The sequence below is a fragment of the Pangasianodon hypophthalmus genome, chromosome 20 (genome assembly GCF_027358585.1).
Source record: "Pangasianodon hypophthalmus isolate fPanHyp1 chromosome 20, fPanHyp1.pri, whole genome shotgun sequence".
NCBI lineage: Eukaryota > Metazoa > Chordata > Actinopteri > Siluriformes > Pangasiidae > Pangasianodon > Pangasianodon hypophthalmus.
This window is the reverse complement of record NC_069729.1, coordinates 6,705,441-6,724,976: the sequence shown is the minus strand read 5'-3', so window position 1 is coordinate 6,724,976 and position 19,536 is coordinate 6,705,441. Positions and strand designations below refer to the sequence as shown.

General features: G+C 38.4%; 1 protein-coding gene across 3 annotated transcripts in view; it reads right to left on the bottom strand.

Moving 5' to 3' along the window:
* Positions 1-6,545: 6,545 nt before the first annotated feature.
* Positions 6,546-19,536, bottom strand: part of cpne5b (copine Vb) — a 119,840-nt gene continuing 106,849 nt past the window's right edge. For 2 of the 3 annotated variants that reach the window (XM_026935734.3, XM_026935735.3), the window contains 3 exons: positions 15,570-15,627; positions 13,345-13,418; positions 6,546-12,827 (listed from right to left, as the gene is read on the bottom strand). In XM_026935734.3, the coding sequence (XP_026791535.1) occupies positions 12,639-12,827; positions 13,345-13,418; positions 15,570-15,627 (321 nt within the window). In that variant the 3' untranslated portion in view covers positions 6,546-12,638. The remainder of the gene's footprint in view (positions 12,828-13,344; positions 13,419-15,569; positions 15,628-19,536) is intronic. The other variant, XR_003403967.3, reaches the window with a different exon arrangement.

The following is a 19,536-nucleotide window of genomic DNA, read 5'->3' as shown; positions in this document are numbered from 1 at the left end:
GCTCTACTGCTTCGTAAAGCTGCTTTGCAATCTGGTCCAATAGTTACTGTCTCCACCACATCTACACTGATGTTGAACATCGCTGGAAAATGGTGAGTGAGACAAGCAGCTAAGATCACTGGATAACTTTCTTCTCTTAAACATCATTGTACTGCGCTAACAAAATCTCCATGTGACGTCAGAGCAGCACACAACTTCCAAGTTCTCTCAGGAATAACGTAAATACAACAGCAACCAACAAACTATCACCAGAAGCTCTAAACACAGAAATATTTCAGTATAAACATATTTCATTTGTTTCAGGGTGGAGTGTCCCTTTAAGTCTACTATTTATAATTGTAATTTCAAAATTGTATAGCCAAGTTTTACTTCAGGCAGTCTGAGCTGCTTATTATACTAATATCCATCTAAAACCTTAAAAGTACCTTAAAAATATACCTTAAAGTACATTAAAATGATTACACATATTTTTACAAAACTTTTTTTCTAGGTAAATGAACTGTGAGTGTATCATGCAAGATAAGAATAATGAAACATAAGGCATAAACCAGAACATAGTTTGAAAATTGAGTAGTGACATACTGTGAAGCTAATCCTGATGCTAACAGGAAGCGTTTACTATATGCAAATGAGCGCGAGCCCACACACCTGGTCAGTAGCTGCTTTCTGGACATCACGCATGAGCGGCTGAATAACTGTCTCATCGTAGTGATCTCCTAACTGCCGGAGCTGGTCGGCTATTTTCACCGGGTCGAAGTCTGGTAAGGAGAAAGTCATATCAGTTAGAAACAACTTTGCAACATTTTGGTTGTGTAACTGAACAAGAAGAGGGAAAAAAAAGAGACTAACATCAACGTATCAGTCGACGCAGGTCATTCCCGGAAACGCACAGTGTGCTCGGAAGAGTAGCTAGCTAGCTAGCACATACCTCATACACTATCTACAACATCATGACACTTATGACATTTTTATGACACTTGTCATAAAAACATTAATGGTCATTCAGTAAATGAATGATTAAAGGTCACTTTTATGCTTTTTAATCATTTGACGCCAAATGTTCACTTGACGAAGAAGAGTTTAGAAATATTCAGTGTAAATCATCCTGAGAAAGTATAGTCTGTGTTTAGACAAGAGACATTTTATACCAGATTTCTCGAGTTCAGTCACCGCCACAGGGCTTAGCTTATTATACACCTTAACAAAACCTATTTATTACACGAATATTCCGTTTAACGCCATAATTGTCTAGGGCGGGAATATTATCAAACAAGTGTCAGTATCGGTTTCTTAGCAAAGTGCCATTAATTAACCGGCATATGTTACTGTATAGTAGTGAGACAGTGACAGTCCGCCTTTTTCTCTTACTCTAAGAAATGAGTGAATATTTCTGCTTGTATAATATTTTACACTATGCACATATACACCTATTTGAAAACCGGAAATACTTTGAAAAACGTTCTCAGATATCTCAAATATCGGCTACTTACCTGACGGACTATCTGTGTCTAAGTATGGCTCATCGAAAAAGCAGCACAGGATGTCCGAGATTTCGTGTTCAAAATTCTTCTGAGCCATTGCTCAATACTGAAGAGAAATAGCCTAAAATACTACTAAAGCTTGTGGGAGAATAAACGCGTCGAACAGGAGGACTCTTATTTTGTGCATAAAATTATTAAACAGGATTGTTTCCAGATCTTCCTGATGAGAAATCAGCTACAGTACTCTGTATCTGAAACTAAATGGTAAGGCAAACTGCTTTCCTTTCCTTTTCTTTTTTTTTTTTTTTTTTTTTTAAAACCTCCTTGGGAGTTTTGGAGCTCTTACATCATCAGTCCCCGCCCTGTCTGTGTTGCTATCCCGATCTTCACATGCATGGCCGCCATTTCACCGACAGATGGTGCTGTTGGAGCAGGAATGAACCCCACTCTCTGTGCAGAGGAAACCGCCACACCCAAATGCTCAAACTACAAAAAAGAGCGAGTGGCTTCATCATGATGAAGCCTCAAAGTTAGAAAATGATTTAAAAAAGTATTTTGAAAACAAATTAGGCTTGCTAGAGGGTAGCATTGCCAGCTCACAGTTCAAGGGTCCCTGGTTTGATCCAGAGTTGGGGTTACTGTCTGTGTGGAAGTTTTTTTGTTTTTTTTTGCATGTTCTCTCAGTGGATTCCTCTGGATTTTTGGGTTTTCTCCCAAAAACATGCCAGTAGCTGAATTCTAAAGGTAAAGTCTAAATTGCCCTGTGTATATTTGTGTGTGAGCGTGTGTATATTTGTGTGTGTGTGTGTGTGTGTGTGTGTGTGTGTGCTTGCGATGGACTGGTGTCCCATCTTCCTGCCTCACATCCTTTATTCCTAGGATGGGCTCCAGATCTACTGCGACCCTGAAAAGTGGTTACTGAAAATGAATGAAAATAAAATTCAAATTCGGCTTCCTAAATTAGTCTAGAGAGCACTCAGTTTAATTACAGATTTTACAGTAGAAAGTGTGTATATATGAGAGTGAGAGTAAAAAACCCATAAATTCATTAGCTGGTAAGTTAAAATCACTGTGCTGTCATCCCGATCGTGCCTCAGCCGATGTGTGTGGTGCGGCAGGCAGTGGGCTTTATTGAAAGTGCGATATAGTTACATATATAGAGGTGCATTGCGTTATTGTGAAGTGTATTAAATTTAAACGTGTATATCAAGTGACATTTTTTTCTCTTTCTGGCTGTTAAAACTACTGCTGGCCAACTATTAAAAAAAAAACAAAAAACTAACAGCCAGGACATGAAATCTGCTCGTCCCTACCCAGTCGTTACAATAATGTGTGCTTTGTTTAGTGTCACAGTTAGAATAAAGATATCAGAAAAAGTGTCCTTTTGGTATGGTTATTGAATGCAAGGTATCAGATTTGTCTGATATTTGTCCACCTCTGGAGAGAGATAGTGGGAGATGTTCTGCTGTTTCCTTTAGAAACCTTGTTTTAGTTTTCTCTCACACTGACTAGACCAGTTCACAATATCATGCAATGATGGAAATGTTTCTTTTAGATAAATTGCAACACTCAGGATGGCAAAAACTTAAAGCACAAATTCAACAATTTTTGATGCCTGGCTATGTATAAACTCACAGAAGAGCACAAGAAGGCAGTCCACAAGAGCAGACCAAGATTATGTCAACCTTTATTAAGCTGGCCAAATATTGCCATTTCTACTTGTGCATTATTTACGCTTCTCAGCACCTCGGAGAGAAGACGATCACGAAGAGAGACCCCCATTTCTTCTTCCATGCAGTATTCCTTATATGTCTGTGAAGCACAGAGGAGCTATTTTCCCATTACCTGTCCTGATGTGCATCTAGCTCGTTTCACAGATATTAAAGTTATCAATAATGAGGGCAAAGGAAGCATAAGCAGCTGAGCCACGGTGCGTAATTCCGAGCAGAGAGGGACAAATGAGATGAGAGTTTGCATACATAATATAAATCATTTCTACAAATAATGACAGTGCACATCTGTCAGAGTAGAGAGAAATTTCTGGAGAGTTAACGTTTTGTAAGAAATAAAAACTCTTGGAGACATGCTGTTATAGGAAAATAATATACGACAGGGTGGTGTCTGTGGTTACTGTTACCACAAAGAAGATTATTTTCCAATAACAGCACTCCCCAAAGAGTTTTATTCTTCTTTTACTACAGCCACTTGCCAGCGTTAACAATTTTTAATTTATTATTGAGCAACACATCTCGCTTTTTAACAGATTATAATTACATTTCATGTTGTGGACTGTTCACAAGTCAAGTAAGCTTCAGCAGCTTTCTCACCAGCCTCTCTTGTTTTCTCTCTTGAAGTTATTGAGACTTAAAATATAAGACTAAAAAAACAGCTTTTTTATTATTATTATTATTATTATTTAAAACATTTTACAGAGCAACCTCCTCTGAAAACACCGCTGTCCTGAAGACTCTCCCATAGTGGAAAACTTACTTACTGTTTACAAAGTGCTGACACTGGAGACTCCTTCCATAAATGTTACAGAATTACAGAATGCTGCTCCATGTCTTTGATTATTATTTTTTTCCCCCAATAATTTCTTTTTTAAATCTGTTCATTATTAGTTTTAGGTTATGGAGTGCATCTGCCATACAAATTCCTGTGTAAATTGTTACTATAGAAACATTAATATAAATCTGTGATTTGAATTACAACTGGAACTACTGTTAGAGCTGCTGTTATAGAAAATTAATCAATACCTTCTGACCAATCAGATTCCAGAATTCAACAGTGCTGTGGTAAAATGTCACAGGTTTAAGTTCTGCCCTGTTTAATAGTAAAATATCACCCACTTAATCATTTTGTAGCTAAGGATTTGGTATTTTGTCCTTTCTGTGCTACTGTTTTGCATAGAAATCTCGATCAGTCTTGGAAGTAATTCATCTCCAGTTCTTTGCCATTCTGCCAAAACAGTGAGTGATGGCAGTCTTCAGGCACAATCAGGTCACAGAAATACAAACGTGAACTTTATTTACTGCTCCAGTGGCCTTGTACCATTTGTTTACCATGACACAGGAGGCGAATAAGCTTTACTGTACCTACGCAATGCACACTGGCCTTATGAGTTCCTTTCCAATTGTGCCTCTGCAGAGACAGGTGTCTCAAATCTGATTTGAGGCTGTGACAGCTGTCCAAGCCTCCCAGGTGGCCCACTCTACTCAGCAGCAAAGTGTCTTATTAAACAAGAAATACCAAAAAAAGCAGAACGAGAAAATCAGAGAGAGAGAGCTGAGCCCTTTTGTGATATCACTCACAAATAACACATGGATGAGTATGTGTGAGTACTTGCACCCTCCAATCTTTCTCTGAAATCCGTGTCCTTGACAGCTAGGATATAATTACAATCACAAACGATCATTCACAAGAGGTTATGTGATTAATCAGTATTTTTTCAAGAGTGACACACACACACACACACACACACACACACACACACACACACTGGCAGGGTTTAATTTCTCATTTCCCTCGTACAGACCTTGGCACTGCATATTTCTCCCTTAACAGCGCTATGCCCTTTTCGCATGCTAAACAGCGTGAATCACATTGAGCTGGGGCGTCGTGTAGCTGTAGCTGGATGTTGGATATTGAATGTACTGTTTTGACATTCTGAATATGATGAGGGCTCCCAGGAGCTCTCATAACTTGTGGGTAGAGTCTTAATCCTAACAATACTGATATATGTATATATGTTAATGATTGTACAGCTAAAATATGATGTCAGTTCGCTTTTGGCGAAGGAGATTAACAATTGTAATTGCCAAAACAAGAATTTTGATGCTGTCTATTAGGGCAAGCTGGACATTTTATTTTTTTACTTCCCCAACTGTTCACCCAGTCAGGTTTTATCTTGCTGAACTTTTTTTTTTTAAACATCTAAGCTCTCTAAAATAATAAACATGTTTTGCTGTAGGGTCCCTGGTTCGATCCTGAGCTCTGGTTATTGCCTGTGTGGAGTTTCTTTGCATGCTCTCCCTATGTCCGTGTGGGTTTCCTCTGTGCTCTCCGGTTTTGTCCCACCTCCCAAACACATGCCAGTAGGTGGACTGGCTATGCTAATTCTCCCCTGGATGTGAATGTGTGTATTTACGGTGCCCTGCGATGTACTAGCGTCCCATCCAGGGTGTATTCCTGCCTTTTCCCAATGTTCCCGGTGATAAGCTCTGGATCACAGGGTAAAGTAGTTACTGAAGATAAGTCAGTGTATGAATTTTGTTCCTGTAGCACTCCTTTAGTATAAAATAAGCAGACTGGATTTGAGTTACAATTCTGAAGACCTTTCACAACTCATCTGAGTTGTTTCATCATCTTCCTCCCACAAGTCCAGTCACTAGGCCAGGCTTTCTCCAATGCATTCCTCAGGAATACTCTGCACATTAGACATTAGTTGAATCAGTTCTGTTCACAGTTAGAAAACAGTGAAACTGTGTATGGCTTGGAGTTGGGAAATCATGGCGTAGACTTCCCGATGATAAACAATAGCAGCTGCCACATAAAAAGTGATGTAGCAGATGGAAAAGCTCCGTAAACAATACATTACCTTATTCTGTTCCTGCAATATTGACAAGACAGAGAATAAAAGGCCAGTTATGATGGTTATATCATATATAAGAACCACTAGTACACACTAGAGAACTGGCATTTATCATGTGTGTATGCACAGCTGTACTCAATAAAAATAATACATCCTATACATTCTATATTGTTCTGCATGTGCATGGCCACACAGATTTACATAATGAAATGCCCTCCAAATTACCATATATGGTAAATAACTTCCCACTAAAAGCATGATTTTATGGCATGGATTTTATGTGTGTGCAATCTATTGCCCCACATTCATTTCCGATTATTGTTGTCTTTTCCGCTGCCATATTTGGAAAGGTAATGTATTGCAGCAAGAATGATATGAATGCATGTATATATCATTATTCAGCTCAAAGCTGTTTGGAAAATGTCAGACCTGTCTCCAGTTTCATGCTGTAATGTGCCCATGGCTAAAAACCCTGGAGTAGGAAGGACTTGAGTGTGCATGCAAGATGATCTTGCTGTGTTTTTTGGTCTCTCCGTAAGCGAGCTGAGAAAATTGCACTGTGCGAGTGAAATCGACTCAGCCACTCATCAGTCTGAGCAAACAGATTCCTGTTGTTCTTAAAAACACGGTTCTCGCATTAAAAATGTTCGTGTGGCATATACTCAAAGCAAGGCAAGGCTAGCCATTGTCTGGATCATCCCAATCAATCTTTAGCTGTGCCTTTTATGATTATGATTTTTACTTTACATTTCATCTGTGTCACCTGTCTACACCACAGTGAGCTATTACTGTCAATAATGCTGACATGATTGGCAACAAGTGCAACAGGAGCTTCACATAATCAGTATACCCACAATGATGCTTTTCTACTAGGGGTTTCTGCATACGCATGGTCAAGATTAGTTCTAAATATATGCACGTCCTGCTTACACACAAGAATAACATGATAAATCACATTGTATTGTATTGTAATCACAAAACTACACATACACACACTTGATAAACAAGACCCCCCCCCCCGGTTTTTACATAAGAAAATTAATACTTGAGTGAGGTATAAATGAACAACTCCATTTCACTCTAAAAAAAAAAACATTTGAAAACACTTCAGTATTACAGCTGTGTCAAAGTGAAACATTCACAATTTGACAGGGACTTGATTTCTTTTCTATCCCTTTAAAAGACTTGATTTTATAGTTATTTATAATGTTAAATGTATAATGTAAAGCAGTTTGTTTAGCTTGTTCATTTTTTAGTGCTCACATACATTTGCTTTGGTACATTTCCATTTAACCAAATGTTGGAATTAATCTCTTTTAATTAAGCAGGCTCACTAAAACAAAGTTCTTGGAAAAGATGTCTGTGATTCCCAGAAGCACTTGTGCTCTTTTAGCTCTGTTTATTATTTCACAGTAGGACACACTGCAGCACTCGGAGCAAACTGGTTAGAAGGAGAGATTCAGCTCTGAAATTAAATCCTTATATTATGAATTAATAAATATTTGTGTGATGGTGTGTCTGAGAGAGCTTTAAAAGTCATTATTTATTTATTATTTGTGTAATCCTCTAGAATAAAGTTCCAGACTTTGTGTTCTTCAAGAAGAGGACTTGAGGACTTGGCTCCAGTATGTGATGTTGACATGTTTTGAGGGAATTCTTGTCACCATCTTAAGTGTAGTTTATTAGATAAGCTGAAAAATTTACTCACCATTACTGATAAATGTAAAAATTGATACAATAAATGCTCAACATTTGTAATATGTACGGAATAAAACACAATAGTGTGCTGTTACAGGAAAATAATCTGCTACAGGGTGGTGTGATGCGACTCAATGCAACGATTCATTTTTTAATGAATGACACATCATGCTTTTAACCATTTATAGTTACATTTAATGTTGTGGAACATCCACAAGAAAAGTTAGTTCCTGTTATCATTTACATTCTAACAGCTATAAACAGTCGTTACCTCACCAGCCTCTCTTTTTACTCTCTCTTGAAGTTAATAAAAATCGCAGCTTGTCATGTCACTGAGAAAACAGAAAGAACAAAGTCCTTTGTCCTGAAAGACTTTTCCTGTGGTGGAAAATTTAGCTGACACTGGAGACTCCTTCCAAAAATGATATGTTAAATGAGCATGACCTTACAGAAATCTTCACCATATCAACAATTGTATGTTTTTCTTTGTTAAACAGTACTTCTCTTAAATCCATTTATTATTAGCCTTAGATTATGTAGGTCAGACAAGTCCCTGTGAGTTGTTATAATATCATTATAAATGAAATGATAATGTATTAGAACAACCAGCCGGAACTACTTTCAGAGCTGCTGTTAACAAAAATTTATCACCACCTTCTGATCATAATTATTCTGATTATACCACTGTGGTATAAATTCCTTTTATTCACTTTGTTCAAATTGAGTTTTATGCACCCAACTATTGTATATGACTAATATAATGATAATCTAATGAAATAAATAATTTTTGGCCATGTCACATATCAAATCCACACACTGGACAGACATTTCTAAAAGAATTCATCTTCTTTATTAATTTTCAATTAAGGCAATCCAATACAAAGCATTTCACAACCCACTGTTATAACAACAATCATGTACAATATAATTCATTTGAGGTGAAAAACAAACATGCCAGTGAAAATAATAACTAAAAATTAAAAATAAGTAAAAACAACAAATAATTCAAAATCAATGCATATATTTAAAAAAAAAAAAAAAAAACCTTAAAAACAGACTGTGTGACATGCTGTGGGCTGCCAGTTCCCAAACTAAGCAAATATCACAAAAAATGCAACAGAAGTAGAGGTACAGCAAGAAAATAAAAACAGCTCACTAAGCCTGCTGCAATATTTGGCAATTACATGCACAATTAATTGGCTGAAATTGTCTCTACAGTATGTTACAGAAGTTGGCACGGAATGTTTACATCCCCCTTACATGTTAAAATTAGGTGTGCTTGAAGAGATGTGACACTGGGTGTAAAGGTGCGATCAAACACTTAGGGTCCACTACAGGCAATGAATGAAATAAATAAATGATATGAAAAGGGATCATGTACAGGTGTACAGTTCTTAAGGAACGACATCTTTATACTAAAGTGCTCCCTTTAATATTTTGAGGGAACTGCTAAAAATACAGACTCATTAATTTATATATGAGCCTCTCCACTTAGTCTTCAGTGGTAGAAGTTAAATCCCAGAAGTGCTCAGGAGACATCGTTACCCCTGAGTAAGAATCTCGACTTTCAAATGCTTATATGCTTGAAAGGCATTCTGCCTCACTTATAAGATAAATTATAAATTCATAAATTGTAAATAGGAAATCAATTAAATTAATTAGTATGTAGCATTGTTCTTTGCCAAACGCACAGTATGTTTAGGGGTAACGCATGCTGTGAAAACTTTGGAAAGGTTAGATTGAGAGTGCTAAATTCTATACGTTCTTTAAGTATTTTGTATTTATGATCCAGGTCTGATCCACAACATACAGTGAGTTAGCTAAGAAAAATGATGTCACACCTTGGGTAAATTACAAAGAACCGATGGGCAGATTAATGGTTGGAATGTAGATGACAAATAGGTCTTTGTAAGCCTTCTCTGGAATAATTTAACTGTGGAGATACTGGGCGGGTGGGGGGACTAAGATTTTGATTGTGTGCTGGAAGTATTTGTCCTGCAGCAAGGTCGTGTTACAATATAGTTGTAAGCACACCCTTGTCAACATGACTGTAAACGTAAGAAAAAGAGCCTATTACTTACTCTAAAGCCGAACAATACTTGATATTTCTAAAACGCCACATACGGCTTGATGCATTCAGATTGGGCTAAGCGCTCCATCTATAAATAACAGTTGCTGTAATTTTGTTTAAAAAATTTTACTCTTCTAGCTAGTAAGCAATCAGACATTGATTACTTAAAAAGAAATACTGTACAAATATCCAAGGAAATATCTTCAGTAACACATAACTCTAATGAAAGAAAAGGCAACAAGGGTGTGTTGAAAACAGTAATGAAAATACAATGCAAGAACCCTCTAAACATTAGTCAATAGTGTATTGAAGGCCAGCTGTTTACTGCTGATTGTTTTCTTGTGAAATACACTTATATGGCCAAAAGTATGTGGACACCTGACTATAACACCCATATGTGCCCATTCAAAAACCATGGGCATTAACATGGAGTTGGTCCCCCTCTTTGCTGTTATAATAACCTCCACTCTTCTGGGAAGGTTTTCCACTAGATTTTGGAGCGTGGCTTTGTCCATTCGGCCACAGTATTGTTGAGGTCAGGCACTGATATCAAGGAGGCCTGGTGCACAGTTGGCATTCCAATTCATCCAAAAGGTGTTCAGTTCTTCCACACCAACATTGGTTAACCATGTCTTTATGGACTTCATTTTATGCACAGAGGCATTGTCATCACGAAACAATTTTACTTTTTAGTTCTAGTGGGAAAAATCAGATTGCTACAGCACACAAAGACATTCTAGACATTTGTGTGTTTATTCTGCTGACTTTTTGGCAACAGTTTCAGGCAGGCTCACATATAGGTGTGATGGTCAGGTGTCCCCATACTTTTGGCCATATCGTGTAAATATGTATAGTTTTGTTTTACAGATTGTGTATCCGGGCACAATAATAGCATGGCTTTATATAGTATTTGTACATTTACCTTTAATAGGAACACCTGTATCCCTACTCACTCCTGAATTTATTCAATCAGCAAACTATGTGGAAGCAGCGCAACACATAAAATCAAAAACCCAGAACTGCCTCTCGTCACTGGATGTTTTTTTTTTTTCTTTCTGTGCATTCTGTGCAAACTCTAGAGACTGTTATGCCTGAACATCCCAGGAGATCAGCAGTTTCTTAAAAACTCAAACCATCTAGTACCAACAACCATGCCACAGTCAAAGTCACCGAAATCGCAATTTTTCCCCATTTTGATGTTTGATGTAAACATTAACTGAAGCTCTTGACCTGTATCTGCATGATTTTATGCATTGTGCTGCTGCCACAGGAATGGCAGATAATTGCATGAATGAGTAGGGCATAGGCGTTCCTAGTAAGGTGGACAGTGAGCATATTGTGTAGTCATTCTATCATAACCTGGAATTCATAATCTACCTTTATATGGAATATTATGGTGTAGGAGAAAGAAAAAAAAAAAGATCATGCATGCCCTAACGGAACATAAAGAGAAAGAAATCAAATGTAATTTATATACATGATGCTATAACATTTTTTCAGTAATTTATATGAAAACTATCCAGCTGGGAATTGACAAATAACAGAAACAATTACATAAAGCTGATCTATTTGTTTATACCCTATATTGACTTAGATATCATTTCATAAACCAGAAACAATGTTTGAATTCATTCATTCTGACTAGACATGCAATGGAGATAAAATAATACTTTGTCTAATTTTGTGTGCTTTAATTAGTTACAATCAGTTATTCACTTAGATGTTATGGTGACTCATCGCTGCAGCATTACCGCATGCCCAGTTGAACAGGTCACCAGAAATGCCACGTCTATGTTGCCTGTGACTCACCAGACCTGTAGAGAACAAAACATGCTGCAAATAGTAACAAAGCTGTGACGATGCTTATCAATCTTTTAATCACCCAGGACTGTAATTTAGTCCATCACAGAGGCCTGGTCTCATTTGATTAAAAGTGTCTTGACAAAATTGAATTGGTTTCTGTGGGCCACAATATTCAGAGTACTATTCATCTGTTCTTGCAGAAGAGAGGGATAAAGAGAGAGATGGAACGAGCGGGAGAGAAATGGGAGTGATTGCAGAACAGCAGATGTGACCATTCATCTTAGCACAGGGCAAACAGGAAATAAAAACAAATCTGTTGCATTGCAGTGTGCAGTAACCTTGTCGAATGTATACTCGTATAATCTATTTTGCAGTGGATCTGACAGAGCCTAGCACTTAAAAGTTTAATTTCACCCTTGTGCATATAATTAGGAATAAAATTTTAAAATTTTAAAAAATAAAAGCAACACTTAACTCGAGTGGTGCGCAAAAGCGCCAAATCAAATGCATATGAACAAGTCTCAATCCGTAATGAGAATGCCATTAAGAAAAGTATCAGAAAACTTCACCTGAATGCACATAGTACACCAATGTGGAGTAAGGTCAACGGTCAGAGCAGGGAATACTTGTCCAGGTACACTGAGACAACGACAGACAGGCACGAGTTGAATCCACAAATATTGTCCTCTTCCTTCCTTCTCAACTCACTGCCCCAAAAGAGAAACAGTCATGAGCCGAGATTTTTTTAAAATTTCTTTTTCTTTTTTTGACAAAAACTTGACTGAAGTGTGCTTCTTTGATCATGCTGTTGTCCCAGAGAAAACAGGCAGGAAACAAAAGCGGTAACAGAAATGCCTTGGCATCTCAGAGTGTCCCAGAGAGACCATATATAGAGTTATGCACAGAGCCTGTGGCCTGCTGCTCCATCAGTCCCAATCCCATAATTCCAAGGAGGCTGATGTCAGGCTGAGCACACCCTCAGGGAAGGGTGGCCTCATATCTGTGTGTGGTGTGTGTGTCCTGAGGGTGTGTAAGGAGGGGGCGCTGGGTTCGGTTTGATGCCTCGGCTCTTCATGTATGAAATAAATTGGTCGGGGATTTCTGCCAGGACATCTTTGGCCAGCCGCGCCATACTTAGCACATGATTACCCGTCCGGTCCATGTAGTCCCGGAATGGCACAAACTGCAAAGATCAAGACGTGTTCGTTTATTTCATTTCTCCAATCATTTGTTAACTGTTAGCGATGGCAGTTGCATTCAAGTCAGAGATTGGGTTGAATTTAAGCTGCTAATGAAATATAATTAATGAGTATAATCCTGCATGCTTAGACATTATCATTATTAATGTCCCCTGCACAAAACAGAAATCACAAAGAGAAATGCCTCTGGGAAATTCAGAAATTCATTTGGGATCTACATTAATAATTGCCTTATTAGAAAATGGGTTATGGTTCATGGATCAACTACCTAAAGCTTAACTAAAAAGGGCATTTGTTAAACCAGTAATGAAAAATGCTGATGAGGTAATGCTTGGGTGGATCTCATCTCTTTAAAAGAGAACAAGTTGAGAGAAAGGGAAAGATAGGGGTGGCACAGCAATTCCAAAAGATGAAAAGTTCATATAACATGATATTAATGTGACTATAAATAAATATGTTTTAGATATTTTTTCTTTGGTCAGACAGGGTTTCTGGTGTCACCTGAACAATGTCCCGTTCTGCTAGTTTCCCTCGTGAGGAAATCCTTATGTCATCACCATCCAACTCCACCATGGCTGAGAGAAAAAAAAAACAGTAAAAAATTATTATAAAATGTCAACTATAGGGGATGACAAATTAAAGGAAAAACTGGTTGCTCCCTTATGGTATGGGAGGCATTTTGCAGGCATAGTTTGAGTCTCCTTAGAAGAAAGAATCCATAGCTTGGGTTTATTGTGTGTGTGGAGTTTTTTTTTTTTTTTTTTAAACAGGTTCTTTAGTTTCCTCCCACCTCCCAAAGACATGGCAGTGGGTGGACTGATGACTCTCAGCTGCCCCTAGGTGTGAATGAGTGTGTGGGTATGCAAATGGGCACACCTCCCTGCCTCAGCCAAGATTTTGGATGAAGGTTAGTTGATGTGCAGCACCATAGATTTGCACAAAACATTGTTAGAATCCAATGCATCTCTGCATGCTTCATTTGCCCACAAACCCCCTGTCTGTATCACTATGTGAATACGGTTCACAGCATATAAACCAGCCTTCAGGCCAATGTTCAGCAAAACCTATTTCTATTAGGCAGACCCTTCATCCATTTGTGCAGAAATACCCCATGAGATAGTGGTTTCTCTGCCTCTGCCTGGTTAGCATTAGCGGGCTAGCCTTGGGAGACAACTCTTGGCAGCACCGCTATGCTAACAAGACTCAATGGGTGATTGAACAAGTATCATGGCTTGCTGAGCTCACAGCTAATGTAGCTAGCTAGCATTATTTGTGGTTGGCACTGAATGTGGATGGCAGTGGGACTGTTTCTGTTTGATGTGTGTTCTTTTAAAAAAGTGTGGGCTTTTAAAAAAATATGAAAAACGCAATACTGTTATGAGAGTCAAGTGTACCTGTGGCAGGTCTGAATTGCACTACAATCAGCTGTCAGTTACTCCAGTGAACTAACTTTTATACATGTGAGGGTCTTATTAGTTTCTCCATGGGAGCAGCATTAGAAGTGCACAACTGTGCATGCACACAGCTTAGAGGGAACAGTGCATCAGACAGTGCTGTACACAATCACCAACACACCAACTGAGGGAATATATTTGGAAGAATAGTGCTCCATCCTTCCAGTGGAGTTCCAGAGACTTGTAGAATCTGTGCCAAGGCACACTGAAGCTGTGTTGATAGCTCATGATGACCCTACACCTTACTAAGACACTCCTTTCTTTTAAATTTATACCTGTCAGTATATTACTCTGAATTTCTGTAAAATCAGAATGTCAATAAACAAGAGAGGATTTTGTACAGTATACAGAACATGACCAACACATATGTCATTTGTCCCAAGAAATATATCATATTTAAAGGTCAGTTCAGACTTACTTAATAAGACAGTTGTAACATTTTTCAGTATATATTCAATTTTCATTATGTACTCAACAAGTTCCCTTAAAACCATACCCTTCAAACTAGAGGAGTCACACTGGAGCACGGGTATACTGTGTCAGCCCAGAATATATTTAAATAAATATATATAGAACGACAGGTAACTTGAGACCTAGAGCTCATTATTGATTTAATCACTGCTTATTGCTTTGGCACTTCTACTAAAAGTAATTGGCCCATATAATGAAGTGGTGCACTGAATTGTATTACTGGCTTTATGTACAGCAGCTCTTGCCCAAATCACCCACAGACAACACATCCAGTAAGAACTCATCCCATCTCTGTTTGAAATGCACATTGCTATTCTTGGCCCAGACTTTGTACAGGCCCTCAGTGGGGTAGAGAAGCGTGGGAGGTTTTGACTTATTATTTGACCATAGCCTCTAACTCCAGCCACCTCTTTGACCATTAAGTGGCAGATGTGACGACTTGTGCCCATTTACTGGATGCAGTGTGCTAATTACAGCACACTCAGTGATTAGACTGCGCTCCTCTAATCAATGCTCCCTGTGACCCATCTTCCCTGCATTTGCACTGATCAAGGAAATGAGTTGGTAATTGCTTTTGGAGCATCTGTCTGGCTAATTGCAAGGAGGTAGCAGAGTTTACCTGTGTTTTTAAAATTCAATCACAGAGTTATTGATTTGTTTTCCAGTTATTAACTTTGGTGGGGGAAGGGGGGACTCTTGTAAACAAGGCAAAGTCAGACAACAGGACAATGTTCTCCATTGCTTAAGGTGGTGAAGAATTTGCTTTACAAAAGGATGAAAGAAGAAATTTCTTATGCTTACCATCGAACTCTGCTTGGCCCACTCCAACAATGATGATTGACATGGGAAGCTTGGCACCCTGCAGGCATAAAGGATATTTACTTCCCTCAGGGCAATAACATTCAGTTATTCAGTTATATCAATGCCGGTGACTTTAAGCGATAAAATTCTAAAATGTTTATTCTGCACTGCTTGGAAATTATGGATTCAGATCCTCAGGTTGGATATATCTGTAGGTCATAATTCCAGCAAATCCAAATCTCAAATGATTGTGATGGACTGGTGTTCAATCCAGGGTGTATTCCTGCTTCACTTCCAGTGTTCCTGGGATAAGCTCCGGATACACTGCGTCCCTGAGCAGGAAAAATCATTTACTGAAGAGGAGTGAATGAATGGCATCTCAAATGCATGCTATTTAGGGTTTACTGGGAATATACTATTAAGAACAGAAACAGAATTGTGGTTCAGTTAAGATAGAGTTGATCCCAGTGCACTGCAGTTTTGTTCAAACCAACCATTTATTCATTCATCCTCAGTATCCTGATCAGGGTCTCGGTGGATCTAGAGCCTATCATGGGAACACAGGGCACAAGGCATGGATGCACCTTGGATAGGACACACACGCAGTCATGTGATGACATGCATGCGCACATACACACACACACACACACACACACACACATTCTCATACTCATTTATATCTAGCAGCAATTTAGAGTTGCCAGTCCACCTACTGGGATGTTTTTGAGAGGTGGTTAGGAAACCACAGAATCCAGAGGAAAGCCATTCAGACACAGGGAGAACATGCAAAACTCTTGTAACATGATGGTACTCCGGACCCTGGAGCAGTGAGGCAGCAATGCTGCTGTTAACTCAAAAAGTGTTACTATAATAAGGAAGATGATATGGCTCATTTGGAGTTCCCTCAAATCCACAGTAATACTTGATTTACAGTTTAAGCCAAGGCACGTTCCCTTCAACAGGGCTTCAACAAAGCAGATGTCCACAAAACAGTCTCCTGGTTAATTATGGCCCATGTTATTCAACTAAAATTACATTTGTTTATTCGGTATTGCACATCCAAAAGGAAGGATACAGTCATAAGAAGCAGATGTTCCTGTTAAGCCTGTGACAGCAATTCTTGGATTCACTGTCCTGTTTGTGAATGATTCAGAATAGAACAGGCCTTGTAGGATGTTTTAGGCAGTTATGCGTCATATTTGAGAAGGGAGTAAATTGTCTGTGAAAACACCCCTGAGAGAGGAGTCATTATTCGGGACAAACATGAAAGTGTTTACTGGAACAAACTGCAATTCTTAGACAACCTGAGAAAAGGACTGGCTTTATGATCATGTGGTAGAGAATTTTCAAAACATCTAAAGGAAGCTGCACTCCATGTTCTTTGATTAGGTTTGTTCTGTTAAGCATCTTTTTTTTAAATGGTTTGCTAGTTTTGGTGCAGATTATCTGGAGAGAATTCTAGGGTGGGAATACAGGGCGAGGGAGGCGGGGCCAGTATGATCGCCACGACGCCCGTTACTCCAGCAACCCGCCCAAACACTCCCACTCTGGGTGTCTTAAATAGCACCAATACTTATTTACATATTCTTGTACATGTGGAGCATAGGTCCATACTGCATCCCCATTAGGCATGTACCACTAATCAATTATATGATATGAAGCAAAATATTTGAATAAACACCTTAAAATATTGTAAATACACAATATTTGCACTATATAATTGGCACTGATTATGGACAGCAATTCCACTTCCATGATATAGTTGTCTCAATCTGAAAGATGGCTGTCATCTAAGATTCCGTAATCTGGCCAAATGTGAATGTCGCATTGCATGTATTGCTCACAAGAAATGCAGTCTCATTATTTTGTTCATCAGAACAGAAGTTTCACAAAAATTTAAAAATATTGCAGACACTGTTGGAAATAGTTTTATAGTAATTCAGTGCATGACACTTTTTCCTCACCCTGAGAAGCAACTTGATAGGTGTGATACATTTCTATACCCAATGTAATTACATAAAATGAGTGATGTAATTCCAGAATCATAATGTTTTACAGAATAATCAAGCCCCACATAGCAGACATGACAAGAGAGGCTCATTTTTGTTTACCAGCTACATTTTTCATTCTCAGAAAAAAAAGCTGCAAAGCAGAATCCTATGACAAGGAAGGTGAAAACTCTTTCTTCTGCGATCTCAGATGATCTGTGTACAACAGGGCTTTGTGACAGCCTGTGTTATGGGTGCATGTCAGAAGCTCCACAGATAATTGAGCTCCCGTTGCCCCATTTGTGCCATCGTATCCCACTTTGAATGATGGAACAGCTCCAGCATAATGAGAAAACAAAACTGACTGTCGGTTCACAATAGCTGCCTTGACAGCACCCAAGAATCAGTATTTCAATAGCATGTAGCCATGCATATCTGCACAAGACAAACAAAACAAAAAACAATCTGGGAGCATGTCATATTGCCATATAAACTGTCAGGGTCACCAATAGTCCCTTTATTACATATTCAAATACCAATAGATTTTCTTGGGGCCGTTGGGTTAAAGGATGTTCATATTGAGCTGCACAGCTAGAAAACAAAAAAAAAAACCACTGTTGTATCCGACTTTCTGGTGAGAGGCCTCAATCTCCCTTTCTGTGCATTATTCATATCCATGTAATTAAAAATAAAACATACTGAGAAGACTGTCACTTAGTGTCCTAATTGACAGCTTGGGCCTGAACTAATGACGTACTCGAGCTAATAAAAGAGAGAGAAGAGACGTTTGTAGGCGAGAACAGGCGACAGTCTTTCATAACTTCACACAGAAGCTTAAGTCTTTTCCAATTATGCTTTTCGTCAGTCACTGACTGAGTGGGTGGATCAGTGTGGCAAAGGCCTGTCTAGTTGATTACTTTGCCCACCATGGTAACTATACACATGATTGCCTGTGAGCGATGAATGTTCCTACATTTAAGCATGTAGCTTGGGTGAGTTGTTAATATGCTCCCCTAGATTCTCTCCAACATTACAAACGAGCACTTGCCTAATAGTGTTTTCCTTAAATTATCAATTGCCTCATAATTAAGTCCATTAAAATATATGTTGAGTAATTATTTTAACAGATTTGAGGATGTGACAACAGCTAGTGCTGATTATTTTATGTGAAAGAATATATTAATATTTATTGCTTTGGGTAGAATTGGGTAGAAAAAAAAGATCAAAATATGATAAATGAATAATAACATAAATACATAATGGCATGTATTTAATTATTTAGGTATTTTTAAAACAATTCTTTCATTAATTTATTCATTATGAGTAGCCACTTTGTCCTGGACAGAGTCACAGTGGGTCCAGATCCTATCCCAGAAACACTGGGCATGAGGTGGGAACACACCCTGACAACTGACAACAATGACAACTAGGAGCAATTTATCATAGCTAATTCACCTACCAGAATGTTTTTTAGAAGGTGGGAGGAAAACCCCCCAGAGAACACTCACATGGACATGGAGAACTCTTGGTTTTAACACTTGGTTTTATCTTTTTTGTGATGTTATCTCTACTGTTATAGCATAATATTAATATGACAGATTTTCTTATTATGGCAGTAGCAGTCAATAGTGACAAATTAACTTGTACAGTTTTGAGCCCCATTTCACTTCACATATGAAAAAATAAGTACAGGGTCATGTAGTACAGGGTCAAGTACTAGGGATTTTACTTTACTACAGCTACACTATATTGCCAAAGGTTTGTGGACACCTATATGTGCTTGTTGAACATCCCATTCCAGATTGAGTCCTCCTTTGCTGTTATAATAACCTCCACTCTTCTGGGAAGACTTTCCTCTTGATCTTGGAGCGTGGCTGTGGGGATTTGCCTATTGAGCCACAAGAGCATTAGTGAGGTCAGGCACAGATGTTGGGTGAGGAAGCCTGGGGTGGACTCAAGTTCTTCCACACCAACCTCGG